The 13,726-nt window shown below is 53.3% G+C and overlaps 1 protein-coding gene, 1 long non-coding RNA gene and 1 pseudogene across 4 annotated transcripts; all 3 read right to left on the reverse strand.

Annotated features, from left to right (window-relative positions):
- Positions 1 to 2,081: 2,081 nt before the first annotated feature.
- Positions 2,082 to 3,464, reverse strand: LOC309824198 (serine/arginine-rich splicing factor 3-like; annotated as a pseudogene). Its single transcript has 2 exons — positions 3,416 to 3,464; positions 2,082 to 2,890 (listed from the first exon to the last, which is right to left on the reverse strand). The product of its transcript is annotated as a serine/arginine-rich splicing factor 3-like (transcript).
- Positions 3,465 to 6,658: 3,194 nt separating this feature from the next.
- On the reverse strand, positions 6,659 to 8,356 carry LOC309823868 (uncharacterized protein). Of its 2 annotated transcripts, XM_082656484.1 has the most exons (4): positions 8,136 to 8,356; positions 7,958 to 8,041; positions 7,398 to 7,550; positions 6,659 to 7,272 (listed from the first exon to the last, which is right to left on the reverse strand). In XM_082656484.1, exons 1-4 carry the CDS (start codon positions 8,318 to 8,320, stop codon positions 7,230 to 7,232), a joined length of 465 nt encoding a protein of 154 aa, XP_082512610.1. In that variant the 5' UTR covers positions 8,321 to 8,356; the 3' UTR covers positions 6,659 to 7,229. The 2 variants fall into 2 exon arrangements, 1 of the variants encoding a protein (XP_082512610.1); XR_014296879.1 differs by lacking the exon at positions 7,398 to 7,550 and having other exon boundaries at positions 7,958 to 8,356.
- Positions 8,357 to 8,391: 35 nt separating this feature from the next.
- On the reverse strand, positions 8,392 to 13,703 carry LOC309824409. The gene is made up of 4 exons (XR_014296924.1): positions 12,537 to 13,703; positions 9,721 to 9,920; positions 9,117 to 9,249; positions 8,392 to 8,688 (listed from the first exon to the last, which is right to left on the reverse strand). It is a non-coding gene; the product is annotated as an uncharacterized lncRNA (long non-coding RNA).
- Between the last annotated feature and the right edge of the window lie 23 nt (positions 13,704 to 13,726).

Raw genomic sequence — 13,726 nt, forward strand, 5'->3', positions numbered from 1 at the left:
ATGTTCATCGCATCACTATTTATAATAGGCAAGATGTGGAAGCTACCTAAATGTCCACTGATGGATGAATGGATAAAGAAGATGTGGTACATATATACAATGGAATATATTCAGCCATAAAAAGAATGAAATAATGCTATTTGCAGCAACGTCGTGGATGGACCTAGAGATCATCATACTAAGTGAAGTAAGTCAGCAGGGAAAGACACATATATGATCTCTCTTATATGTGAAATCCAAAATACGACACAAATGAACTTGTCTACGAAACAAAAACAGACTCACAGACATAGAGAACAGACTTGTGGTTGCCAAGGGGGAGAAAGAGGGAGGGAGGGTTGGATTGGGAGTTTGGGGTTAGCAGAGGCAAACTATTAAATATAGGATGGATAAGCTACAAGGTCCTACTGTCTAGCACAGGGAACTATATTCAATATCCTGTGATAAGCCATAATGGAAAAGAAAAAGAGTTTTATTTATAGGTTCCATCCCTAACTGAGCTGGCCCATCCCCTCCCATGGTTCTAAGTGCAGCCCGAGGCTGCAGACTTCCCACCGTGGTCTTCAGCTCCAGAGCAAGCCACCTGCAAACCAGCCGCATCTTCCCAGGGGCTGGCAACTCTCCTTTGCTACTGATTCCAAGACACATCCAGATAGCACAAATGTGACCATGAAAACAAACTCAGGCATGTTCAAATCAGGGAAATAACATTCTTATCTCTGTTTAGTAGTTGCTTAATTTTAGAATAGCTTAGAGTTACAAAAAAGTTGCAAAGATCTGTACAGAGTGTACAGAGTGCTGTGGACCCCCGACCCAGTACCCCTATTTCCAACACGTTAGTACTTTAGTACGTTAGTACGACATGCTTATCCAACTAAGGAACCGAGATGGATACGTTATTATTAACTAAAGTCCACACTTTACTAGAATTTCCCTAGCTTTCCCCTAACATCCTTTTTCTGTCCCAGTCTCCTCTGGGCTGTGACATTTCTCAGACATCCCTGGGTTTTAATACCTTGAAAGTTTTGAGGAGGACTGGTCAGGTATTTTGTCCCTCAATTTGTTTGTCTGTTGGTTTTCTGATGTTTTTCTTATGGTTGGGCTGGAGTTACGGGGTTTGGGGCGGAAGATCCAGACACAGATAAAAATGTCATTCTCCTCAGGTCACATCATCAAGGATACACACCATCAAGATACACACATCAAGGATACACCCCATCAACGGGACTTGTGACAAACAATTTTACCCTTGATCACCTGGCCGGTATCGTCTTTTTTTTTTTTTTTGCTGCGTTGGGTCTTCATTGCTGCACACGGGCTTTCTCTAGTTGCGGCGAGCAGGGGCTCCTCTTTGTCGCGGGCACGTGCTTCTCATTACAGTGGCTTCTTTTGTTTCGGAGCACGGGCTCTAGCTGTGCGGGCTTCTGTAGTTGTGGCATGGGGGCTCAGTAGTTGTGGCTCCCAGGATCTAGAGCACAGGCTCAATAGTTGTGGCCCATGAGCTTAGTTGATCTGCGGCACAGGGGGTCTTCCCGGACCAGGGCTCGGACCCGTGTCCCCTGCATTGGCAGGTGGATCCTTTTTTTTTTCTTTGTTCCTTTTGGAACCAAAACTTTAATCCCAAGGAGTCTCACAAAACATATTACGAATGACAGCATGAAAAAAAATTGCACAGTAACTCAAAGTTCAGCTCTACAATATACTCTTCATCTGGCAAGACATTGGTATCTTGATCATCTCAACTTCCAAAAAACATTACAAAGAGCTATGTATTCATGTACGGCAATCACAGAGGGGACTTATGACCTAACTCAAAGGGAAACTAACTTCCTTGAAACTTCTTAGATTCTAAACTCACTGGACAACCTCTTGTCCAGTGTGAAGACTAGTGGAATTCTTAAACCTCTAATCTAGGGTAAGGGTGCGGCTTTCATTTCTACCTGCTGGCTTGTGTTCACAGCACCTTTTAAAGACTGCTTGCTTAACTACAGCTGCATACCATATCCCAGCTACAGAAAGTCTTTTCAATGTTTGCCAGTGTTGCTTCCATAATAATAAACATCACACTTTAGGTGGGCAGGAGTTAGAGTTTTATTCTCAGTCTAGGCAAGACCAAAAATTCAAAGCAAATTCAATTTTGCTTAAGAGAACATTGTAAAGAAACAATTCTTCATATTACATGCCTCATATGACCCATTTCAAACCATAGAGAATGACACCTTTATGTGTCACTGTCCCAAGAGACAAACAAATGTGAACAGCTAAAACATTTAAAAAGTGCATCAAGCTTCGGAAGTCTCAAACGAAACTTGAATTTTCTGTACATACTCCTGTCAAATGAAGTTATTTCCTGTGCACCACTCCTCTTGCAAAGTGGTCTGCTATTTCCTTTCATTTGACCTGGATCGGCTAGGAGACCTAGAGAAAGATCGGGACGGCTTGCGATTTCTCTCCTGGGACAGTGATCTCTCTCTTCTCCTATATCTACTAAAGGGACCTGCTCTGGCTGCGGGAGAAGCTTCTCCGTCTTGGACATCTGTGGTGAGGGGGAGGACTCCTCCTCCGATAATCATCTCGAGGGCGACGACCCCAAGAAGGAGGCGGCCACGATCTCGACTTCTCCTTTCCCCATTGGACAGGTCCACTCTTACTCGGCAGCCACAGAGTGTTCTCCCGTCTAGTTCTCAGACAGCATCCGCTGCATCTCGGGGATCTTCATTTTCAACAAGAGCGAAGCCGGGAGGGTTTTTAGCAACCCACACACTTCGGAGTGGTCCATAATATCCTAAAGCTCGTTCGAATTCACTCTTGTTACCACTGTTTCCAAGATTCCTTACATAAACGTTACAGTCCAACGGACAGGAATCCCGATGTAAGACCCTCCTGGCTCCTGGGTTTCATGGGCCACAGGGTGATCCCGGGCCTCTAGAATCTCGCAGCTGAATCGGCTCGCACAAGCTGTCCTGTGGGGATGCTTTTCCCCCTATGTGTCCAGCCCGGGGCCCTGCTGTCTAGGCCCGACCTCCAGGGTGACAGGGTGAACCCCAGGTCCCTGGAGCAAACACTCAGAGCCCTGGTGACCAGACTCAGGGGGCTGGGGCGGCAGCTGGACATGTGTGGCCACCCTGGTGGTGTTTCGCCCCATCTGCAGTTCCAGTTCCAGCTGAGAAAGAGCCTCGCTGTGTTATTTTCTCCTGGTTGTGTAAGGATCCCCGGTGTCATTTGACAGAAATGTACATGGTGTGTTCTTTCTCTCTTTTCTCCCTGCTTCCTCTCGTCCCTCTCCCCCTCCCTCTCTCCCTCTCCCTCTGTCCCGCTCTCTCTCTCTCTTCCCTCTCCCTCTTTCCTCTGCGTCACTCTCTTTCCCTCTCTCCCTCCCCCCTCCCTCTCCCCCCTCCCCGTCCCTCTCCCCGACCCTCTCCCAACTCCCTCTCCACCTCCGTCTCCCCCTCGCTCTCCCACATGCCTCTCCCTCTCCCCTCCCCCTCCCTCTACCTCCTCTGTCTCCCCTGTCTCTCTCCCGCCTCCCCCCTCCCTCTTCCCGCCTCCCCCGTCCCTCTTCCCTGTCCCTCTCTCCCTTCCTCTCTCCCTGTCCCTGTTTCCCTGTTCCGCACGCCCTCCCTCTACCTCTTTCCCTATCCCTTCCTCTCTCCCTGTCCCTGTTTCCCTGTTCCGCACGCCCTCCCTCTACCTCTTTCCCTCTCCCTGTCCCTCCACCTCCTTCCCTCTCTGGAGAGGGAAGGAGGTGGAGGGACAGGGAGAGAAAGCAGGAGGGGGGGAGAGAGAGAGAGAGAGAGGGAGGAGAGGGAGAGAGGGATAGAGGGAAGGAGCGAAAGACGTCTCTCCCTCCCTCTATCCCTCCCTCCCTCCCTCTATCCCTCTCTCCCTCCCTCTCCCTCTCTCCCTCTCCCTCCCTCTATCCCTCTCCCTCCCTCCTTCTCCTCCCTCTCCCTCTCCCTCCAACTCTCCCGCTCCCTCCATCTCTCCATCTCCCTCACTCCCTCCCAGAGACGGAGAGATGGAAAGGCAGAGACAAGGGAGAGGGAGAGAGGGAGAGGGAGAGATGGAGGGAGAGGGAGGGAGAGGAAGAGAGGGAGAGAGATATGGAGAGGAGGGGGGGGGGGAGAGGGAGAGGGAAAGAGGTCTCTTCCTCCCTCCCTCTCCCTCTGTCCTCCTTCTCTCCCTCTCCCTCCCTCTCTCCCTGTCCCTGTTTCCCTGTTCCGCTCTCCCTCTCCCTCTTTCCCTCTCCCTCTCCCTCCACCTCCTTCCCTCTCCAGAGACGGAAGGAGGTGGAGGGAGAGGGAGAGGGAAAGAGGGAGAGGGAGAGCAGGAGAGGGAGGGGGGAGAGGGAGGGAGAGGGGGGAAAGGGAGAGAGGGATAGAGGGAGGGAGCGAAGACGTCTCTCCCTCTCTCCCTCCCTCTCTCCTTCTTCTCCCTCTCCCTCTTCCACCAACTCTCCCTCTCCATCCATGTCTCCATCTCCCTCAGTCCTTCCCAGAGACGGAGAGATGGAGAGGCAGAGACGAGGGAGAGAGGGAGAGGGAGAGATGGAGGGAGAGGGAGGGAGAGGAAGAGAGGGAGAGAGATATGGAGAGGAGAGGGAGGGGGGGAGAGGGAGAGGGAAAGAGGTCTCTTCCTCCCTCCCTCTCCCTCTGTCCTCCTTCTCTCCCTCTCCCTCCCTCTCTCCCTGTCCCTGTTTCCCTGTTCCGCTCTCCCTCTCCCTCTTTCCCTCTCCCTCTCCCTCCACCTCCTTCCCTCTCCAGAGACGGAAGAAGGTGGAGGGAGAGGGCAAGGGAAAGAGGGAGAGGGAGAGCACAAGAGGGAGGGAGGAGAGGGAGGGAGAGGGGGGAAAGGGAGAGAAGGATAGAGGGAGGGAGCGAAGATGTCTCTCCCTCTCTCCCTCCCTCTCTCCTTCTCCTCCCTCTCCCTCTTCCACCAACTCTCCCTCTCCCTCCATGTCTCCATCTCCCTCACTCCTTCCCACATAGGGACAGATGGAGGGAGAGGCAGAGATAAGGGAGAGGGAGAGAGGGAGAGGGAGAGATGGAGGGAGAGGGAGAGAGGATGAGAGAGAGAGGGACGGGGCAGGAGAGAGAGAGAGAGAGAGAGAGAGAGAGAGAGAGAGAGAGAGAGAGGGAGGGAGGGAGACCGGGAGAGGGAATATGGTCTCTTCTTCCCTCCCTCTCCCTCTCTCCTCCGACTCTCCCTCTCTCACCCTCCCTCCGTCTCCCCCTCTCCTTCCCTCGCCCTTTCCCTTCCTCTCTCCCTCTTCCTCCCTCTGTCACTCCCTCTCCCTCCATCTCTCCCTCACCCTCACTCCCTCTCAGAGAGGGAGAGATGGAGGGAGAGGCAGAGACAAGGGAGAGGGAGAGAGGGAGAGGGAGACCAGAACAGGGAAACAGGGACAGGGAGAGAGAGAGGGAGAGGGAGAGAGGGAGAGAAGGAGGAGAGAGGGAGAGGGAGGGAGGAAGAGACCTCTTTCTCTCTCCCTCTCTCCCTCTCCCTCTCCCTCCCTCTACCTCTTCCTCCCTCTCCCTCTCCCTCCATCTCTCCCTCTCCCTCTCTCCCTCTGCCTTATCTCTGCCTCTCTGGGAGGGAGTGAGGGAGATGGAGAGACGGAGGGAGAAGGAGAGTTGGAGCGAGAGGGAGAGGGAGGAGAAGGAGGGAGGGAGAGGGAGAGAGGGAGGGAGAGAGGGAGGGAGGGAGAGACATCTTTCGCTCCCTCCATCACTCTCTCCCTCTCCCCCCTCTTTCTCCCTCTCCCCCCTCCCTCTCCATCTCTCTCTCCCTCTCCCCCCTCCCTCTCCATCTCTCTCTCCCTCTCCCCCCTCCCTCTCCATGTCTCTCTCCCTCTCCCTCCACCTCCTTCCCTCTCCAGAGAGGGAAGGAGGTGGAGGGAGAGGGAGAGGGAAAGAGGTAGAGCCAGAGCGTGCGGAACAGGGAAACAGGGACAGGGAGAGAGGAAGGGAGAGAGGGAGAGGGGGAGAGGGAGAGGGAAAGGGGGAGAGGGAGAGGGGGAGGGAAAGAGGGAGAGAGAGGGACAGGGAAAGAGGGACAGGGAGAGAGGGAGGGAGAGAGGCAGGGGGAGAGATGGAGGGAGAGGGAGAGGCAGCGAGGTAGAGGGAGAGAGGGAGAAAGGGAGAGAGAGAGGGAGAGCGGTAGAAGTGCTGAGGAGGGGGGCTCCCTCCCCCTCCCACTCCCATCCTCTCCCTACTGCTTTCTCTTTTTTCTGCTTCAACAAACACCAGGCGCCTTTTAGATCAGCCCTGAAGTCAACGTTGATGCTTGGACAGCCTGACCTCCCCGCTGACTTCCAGCCCAGGACCACCGCTGGGAGATGAAGTCTGCGGGGCCCTGGGCGCAGGCTGCACAGGCACCTCCCCTGATGCCCAATCTCTCCCCGTTTACGAGGCAGCCGACACTCCCCTCCCTGACTCCCCAAGATTTGGGGCCTTTTTAGTATGTGTCGATAATGCCATTGAGCTACTATCTAACTCTTCCACGAGGACCCATCTCCCAAAATGCAGTGGTTTTCAGCCTTGGCTGCACTAGAGAACCCCCAGGGAAGGGAGAGACGTCTCTCCCTCCCTCTCTCTTTCTCTCTCTCTGTACTTCTGGCTACCTCTCTCCCTCTCCCTCTCCCTCTGGGGTGATGCCCGATGAGCTCAGAATCGCAGATGGCCCCCCCATCCCCTCTCTGTGGCTTGCATGGGGGATGCACCTTCTCACCGTGGCCCGGGCATGGCCTTGACATTCAGACATCGGGTCCTGCGTGGACACTTGTGTTTGTTCCATAGCGCAGGTGGCTGCAGTCTGTGCTTCTGTAGATGGGGGCTGTGCGTGAGCCCTTCATCTTCCCCGCAGACACCACTGGTGCTCGCTCGGCCTCGCGGGTGATGCGGGGGGCACGGGGGACAGTCTTGTGTCCCCACCTTCTTGGGCTAGAGACAGGCCACGCTGGTCCCGTGGTGACTGGGGGCTCCCAGGAGAACCCCACTGCAGACCGGAGAGGTGGCCCCAGAGAAGGTGGCGTACACCTGGGGCCGGGCCTCATCAGTGAGCCACGGGCCACCTGCAGCAACAGCTGTCTCACCGTCCAGGGGCTGGGTGTTCGGGCGCCGTGGGGTTGAGCCACTGTCTGCACGGCAGCCGTGTTTGTCTTGTTGAGCCCGGGGAGGCCCCTTGGTGGCTCCTGGAAAGACTGGCCGCATTTCTTCCTGCCCTTGGCCTTAGAGCCCATCACGTTCATGCCGTTTCTGGTTCCAAAAGGACCTGTGTTAATAAAGACCATGTGTTAGGACAGCACCAAAGTGTCTAGAAATCCGGGCCAGGAGGAGGAGGGAGGGGGATTGGCTGTGCCCGCCAGTGGCCTGGGAGCCCTGCCCGCCTGCAGAGACCTGGCCCGGGGCCCGCGGGGAGGCCGTGGCCCTCGGTCCCCAGCGCCTTCCGTCTCTGGGTTCCAGGAGAACTGCGTGATCCTCAGGGAGCTGGTGAGGCTGCAGGCCCTGAAGTCCCGCCTGCTGGGGTTCCGCACGCATGCCGACTCCGTGCTGGAGATGAACATGGACAAGACCAGCCAGGTGGTGGCCACTGTCCTAGGTAACATCGCCTCCCCGAGTCCCAGTGGGGACGGGGTCAGGCGGACCTTGACCGGAGACCCCACTGTGTCAGTCCTTGGGGGTCACCTTCCCAGACCCTTCATTCTGCCTCGAGGGGCGCGGGGTCGGGGGTGGCTGGGGGGCCGCCCCAGGGACGTAGCCGCGCCTCTCCCCTCCGCCCGCAGGTGAGCTGGCCCAGAAGCTGAAGCCCCTCGAGGAGCAGGAGCGGCCGTGATCCTGGAGCTAAAGAAGGCCGAGTGCCAGAGGCGGGGCCTGCACTTTGACGGCCCCATCAACGCCTGGGACCTGCGCTACTACATGAACCGGGGGAGGAGACGCGCTACCACGTGAACCAGTACCTGCTCAATGAGGCTTTCCCCATGCAGGCGCTCACACGCGGGCTGCTGGGCATCTCCCAGGAGCTGCTGGGGCTGACCTTCGACCTGGAGGAGGGCACCAGCATGTGTCACGAAGACGTGAGGCTCTAAACGGTCTGGGACGCGGCCTCGGGCAAGGTCATCCATCGGCAAGTTCTACCTGATCTCTATCCTCGGTGCGTGTGTGGGGGAACCTGTCGGCCGTGGGCCGGGGCTCCTCTGTGGAAGCGGGGCCCCATCCACGTCCCTCCGCAGGGTGGGGAAGTCCGGGCACGCGGCCTGCTTCGGCCTGCAGCCGGGCTGCCTACAGCACGATGGGAGCTGCCAGATCGCCATCGCGGCCATGGTGGCCAACTTCACCAAGCCTACGCCCAACCTGCCCTCCCTGCTGCAGCATGATGAGCAGGAGACCAACTTCCACGACGTCGGGCACGCGATGCACCAGCTCCGCTCCCAGGCGCAGGGCTGCAGGCAGGGGGCGGGGAGGGCCCGGGCGTGCGTGGTCCTCAGGCAGGCCCTCGCCATGGGATTCTTCCACTGACATCACCCCGCACGTGGTGACGCCCTCGGTGTCAGCTTCCATCATCAGACCCCAGGCACTGGGCGCGTAAATAACGGAAATGGATGTCCTCGAGGCTCTAGAGGCTGGAAGACCCAGATCAAGGAGTCAGGGCTGGTTCCCTGCATGTTAAATACATGCACTCAAGAGTTGCCTTGGAAAAAGACAAAAGAAAAGAAAGGAACGTTGCCTGCAAGTCTGCTGACAGCCGGTGATGAGAACCAGAGGGAAGGCTCTGGGGCCGGGGGCGCAGTGCCCTGTGAGCTCGGGGGCTGCTGCCAGTCTCCGTGGAGGCTCAGCAAGTCCCCGTGACTTCCCCACGTGGGGGGCGCCAGCTGAGCGTCTGGGCCCAGGACCCACTGCTCGTTCAGTCTTCCTGTGGTCAGCCCTTCATCCTGAGCGCGATGCTCTCACAGGCTGCACCGGGGCGTGTGGGGACAGTTTACTGAGCTGTACAGACGTCACTACTGCTTTGGACCATTTCCGTCACCCCGAAAATGTCCCTCACGCCCTTAGCTATCACTCCGTCCCCTCGCCAGCCCCTGGCAACCAGGAACCCACTCGCTGACTCTGTGGATCTACCTGCTCTGGACGTTTCTCCTCAGTGGGGTCACGCCCTGTGTGTCCTTCTGTGTATGACTTCTCTCGCTGAGCATCGTGTTCTCGGGGTGTATCGACGCGGCAGCGAGCGTCAGGGCTTCACCGCGTTGCGTGGCTGAGGGACGTAAAGACGACAAGAGAAAAGAAAAGAACGTTGCATGCAAGTCTGGTGACAGCCGGTGACGAGAACCAGAGGGAAGGCTCTGGGGCCGGGGGCGCCGTGCCCTGGGAGGCCCTGGCGCTGCTGCCAGTCTTGGTGGGGCACGGGCAGCACCGTCCCTCAGGAGCTGCTGGACAAGCTCATCAAGTCCCGGGAGGCCAACCCAGACGCGGCCGGACCGAGGGAAGGGAAGGGGGCTTCTGGTCTGCCCGGCTGGAAAGCGCGGCCTGGACACGGTGCCAGCCCCCCGTCTCCTTCCTCCCGCCCCCCAGGCCTCTTCAACCTGTGCCAGATCGTCCTGGCCAAGGTGGTTCAGGCCCTGCACACGCAGACGCCCGCGGACCCGGCCCAGGAGAATGCCCGCCTCTGCCAGGAGATCCTGGGGTTCCCAGCCATGCCAGGTAGCCAAGCGCGCACCGGGCTCACCTCAGCGGTCGGTTGGCGGCTACTGCCCAGGTCAAGAGGATCGTCTGGTGGTGTGTGAATGGGGACCGACTGACGGGCTCCGGCCGAGGCCCGCTGACCTCTGGCCTCTTCCTGCCACGGTTCCTTGGCTGGTCCCTCCAGCTGTGGCCCGCGGAGTCCGAGGGTGGGGTGGGAGGCTCTGCACATGCTTTCTAGAGAGCCTGGAAGAGGCAGGAGAGGGCTTCATACCCCGAACAGAAGGCATCGACGAGGTCTGCCCGTGCGTGTCGGTGCGGACACGCGGTTCACTCCCTCGTGAGCGCTTTAACCAGCGACCTCCCCGTGGTGGAGCGCGAGCCCCGACTCATCTCTCGCAGCCTCGGCAGCTGACCTTGTAAGAGGCTTAGGAGTGAACCCTCGTGAGCTTCAGCAGAAAGTCGGCAAAGATTTATTTGTGTCCCTCCACTGAACTGCCAGCAAGGTCCCCGTTTTCTACAAGTGTTGGGCCAATACTCTCTCTAGTGGCAGGGGACTCAGACAAGGCTGCTTTGGGGCCCCCACCCCCGTTCTGGGGCAGGGGCACTGAGCGGCCAGGGAGCCGGGCAGGAGCCCCTCCGCGTGTGTCCCAGTGACCCACCTGCCTGCGACCTTCGGCCGCCTGGCAGGAAGCTACGACGCCCAGTCCTGTGGCCAGTCATTCCTGCAAGAAACACTGGAACCAGTTTCTGCCAACCCGCCAAAGAAAAACGACTTCAAAGGCAACGTGGTGTCACAGGAAGGGCTTGTTTCTGTGTTTCTTTGTTTTTAGTTCATTAGGCCTCACTTAAAATTCTGATTCCACAATGCACTTGCTTTGGGATCTTGAACAACACTCATAACCTCTGCAAGTTTCAGTAGAGTAAGTTTATGTGATTACCTTCATCTGTAATATCCCTGTGTTGCAATCTTAATTAATTCAGATTAATTCATCTTAATCTTAATCTCAAGTTCAGATCAAAGACTCGTTCCTCTGTGACTTCTCCTCTGAACTGATTCAAAAGCCTCCTCTCCCGTCCTCATTTGGCTTCTCTTCTCTTCTGGAATCTCATAAGAACTTCTATGACCTCTCTGGTTTTTTGTTGTTGCTGTTGTCTGTTGGTTTGGGTTTTAATTGAAATATAGTTGATTTTCAATGTCGTGTCCGTTTCAGGTGTACAGCACAGTGATTCCGTTTTCAGATTCTTTTCCCTTATAAGTTATTACAAAATATTGAGTACAGTTCCCTGTGCCATAGAGGAGATCCTTGTTGTATCAACTCTATGCCTTCTTTGAATGACCGTAGCACTTTGTTGTCTGTATCATTTTTATGTCTGTTGTGGCTTTGTGACTGAAAATGAAAATTTTCTATTTGTTCATGTCCTGGCCCTTCCTTAGAAATGTGTTCATTTACCTATTTCATATTTATTGACTACATCTTAGACACCGTGTTAGCTGCTTGTTCTAGATGTTAGTAAAACATAGACCTTCCTGCTCAAAGGGTCACAGTATTTGTGGGAAAACAAACGAACAACTTACGTCTCAAATAGCTTTGTACTTCCCAAAGAGAGCACACCTCGTAGGTACAATAAATGTATGTATTATACATAAATGTATAAATAGTTAATGGCATTAAAAACTTGAGATAACTGCTTTTCTATTCTGAGGAAATGATGATAATATTTCACCAGGAGCTCAACACCACTCTGAGAATGAGGGCTTAATCCCCGACCTGGCTCACTGCATCGCTTTCTTATATGAAAATAGACAAGTCTGTACATGCTCTCTACAAAAAGGCTTATCTGGCATGAATTTCAGATAGCAAGAAGAAAAATTCAAGAGGTTCAGAGAAGCATCCAGAAGCTCAGGTGATTGTCTGGCACTAATACAACTTGCTTGACAGGAAAAGAGAGCTGTAAATCTCACAAAATTAGATGATCTTCTAAGAATTTCAAAACCGCCTGCTAGTAATTAGAAATCCTAGACGAACCGCTTCTTTTAAAGCATACTGATAATATGCTTTACAGCTTAATATTCAGAAGCCTATGTTTTGGCTAAGTGAGCTTCAGGAATGAAGGAAACTTGTGGTTCAGTTCCATCTACTCTGGAACCTCTGGTCAAAACACCTACTTCTGTGCTCAGCCATCTTATCATCTGTAAAATGGAGGCAACTCTAAGAAAACATAGTTACAGAGATGTTGCACAGTTTCCTGTGTCACTGTCTTCATTTGTTTCAGAAAACCAATAACGTCTAAGCTACTACTGCAAAGAGTGCAGTGTTACTTGGGGTCATCTAGTGCAGCTCTGTCAAAGTAAAGAAAAGCAAAGGGGCCTAGAATAACTATAATTTTCCCAAGAGGACACTATTATTTTATGGCAAATCTGAGTCAGGAACCCTGATCTCTTTGATGCCATTCCATTGTTCTCTCGTTGGGTTCTCAGCAACCCAGAGAAAGAAAGAGAAATAAAACTCCTATGTGCTGTGTCACTGGTACAGGACGTGGCAAGATTGGAATTGGAGAACTACATATTAACAGGTATTTGGGAAATTCTTCAAACTAATTAAGATATATACCAGGTACATAAAAAACAGTTATGTTTTCCCAAGATGATTCTGTGGAATGAACAGAACTGGTAACTGAAGGTGCCTGTGTGCTGCAGTTCCAAACAGGACGGGTGAATGCTTGTTTTCTGGCACCTTTAAGACTCCACCCCAATATACACATTAAAATAAAATTAACATTTCAACTGGGTCATATTTAATTCTGCATGCTCTTGTAAGTCAGCAAAATAGTCCATATATCATTTAAGTTGTCACTCACTTTCTTTTCTTTTCTTTTCTTTTTTTTGCGGTACACGGGCCTCTCACTGCTGTGGCCTCTCCCGTTGCGGAGCACAGGCTCCGGACGCGCAGGCTCAGCGGCCATGGCTCACGGGCCTAGCCGCTCCGCGGCATGTGGGATCTTCCCGGACCGGGGCACGAACCCGTATCCCCTGCATCGGCAGGCGGACTCTCAACCACTGAGCCACCGGGGAAGCCCGTCACTCACTTTTTAACTTGAGTTTTAATTTCTGAAAGTCTTTCCAAACACAAAACAGAGGTGGGAAAATGGTATATGGGAAGCTGCAGAGATGAAATAAGCTTACTGCATTCGGCATAAAGATGAATACCCAAACAACTTCTGCATAGCTGGAAGTGTCCAAATCTACTATCTTCGTTTTGTAGTCAAGGCTTCCGGAAAAATATGCTAACCGATTCCTAATTACCCAAATGCCCCATATCTGTTTCAGTAAGTATCCTTATATATTATGGAAATTTTTCTCAGTGACAGAGAAAGACATCCTGGCCGAGCATCCCCCTGCCCATGACACACAGATGATGGGTCTCAAGCTACCTTGAAGGCGTTGGAGCCCACTTTATCCATTACTAATATTAATGGAGGACAAAACTTCATATTCTGTTTGCTCTGTGTTTGTTAAATCACTTCTTCCCCTCATTAAGATGGATGACACATAATTGAGTCTGTAGTGTGTGTATCACTGGAAACTGAACACATTTTTGTTGGTTTTATTAACGTCATAGGTTTCTAGGGGGGGTCTACTAAATAACTAAGTCTAGTTTCACAGTTACAAATAAATTACGATGTAATTTTGAATAACGTAAGCTCATCGTAAAGGAAGGATACTGAGAGTTGCTACTACCCCTTCCTTGAGGGGCTCTTGTAAAGCACTAAATCAAGTAACAGAGGTTTATATGCATGCATATATTTTCAATGATATTTGAACACACTTGAAAAGAACTCTACGGAATGCATTATAAAACCTCGATGCTGTGTGTCCCTAGTTCCCGGCTCTCTCGTTCAAACTATTTAAATGAACAAAATGTTATCTATTAGGATAGCTATCAGAGTACTCCAAATACTACTTCTTGCAGTACCCTGGCCCAACCATTTGCCTTCCTCTTCCCATTAGTCCTTAATTCAGAAACCCCAGAGATTTGTTCAGTAATTTA

The sequence above is a fragment of the Grampus griseus genome (genome assembly GCF_964374135.1).
Source record: "Grampus griseus genome assembly, chromosome: 6".
In the NCBI taxonomy this organism is placed as follows: domain Eukaryota; kingdom Metazoa; phylum Chordata; class Mammalia; order Artiodactyla; family Delphinidae; genus Grampus; species Grampus griseus.

What these genes read in the sequence shown, in the direction of transcription:
- LOC309823868 (XM_082656484.1), bottom strand. Translation starts at nt 8,320, where the DNA reads ATGGCCGCGATGGCGATCTGGCAGCTCCCATCGTGCTGTAGGCAGCCC. An exon ending in GGGAAAGCCTCATTGAGCAG is followed by an intron (nt 7,551 to 7,957) that starts GTACTGGTTCAC and finishes GTTCATCTCCAG; the next exon opens with CACGGAGTCGGCATGCGTGC. An exon ending in CCCCGCGGGCCCCGGGCCAG is followed by an intron (nt 7,273 to 7,397) that starts GTCTCTGCAGGC and finishes TTATTAACACAG; the next exon opens with GTCCTTTTGGAACCAGAAAC.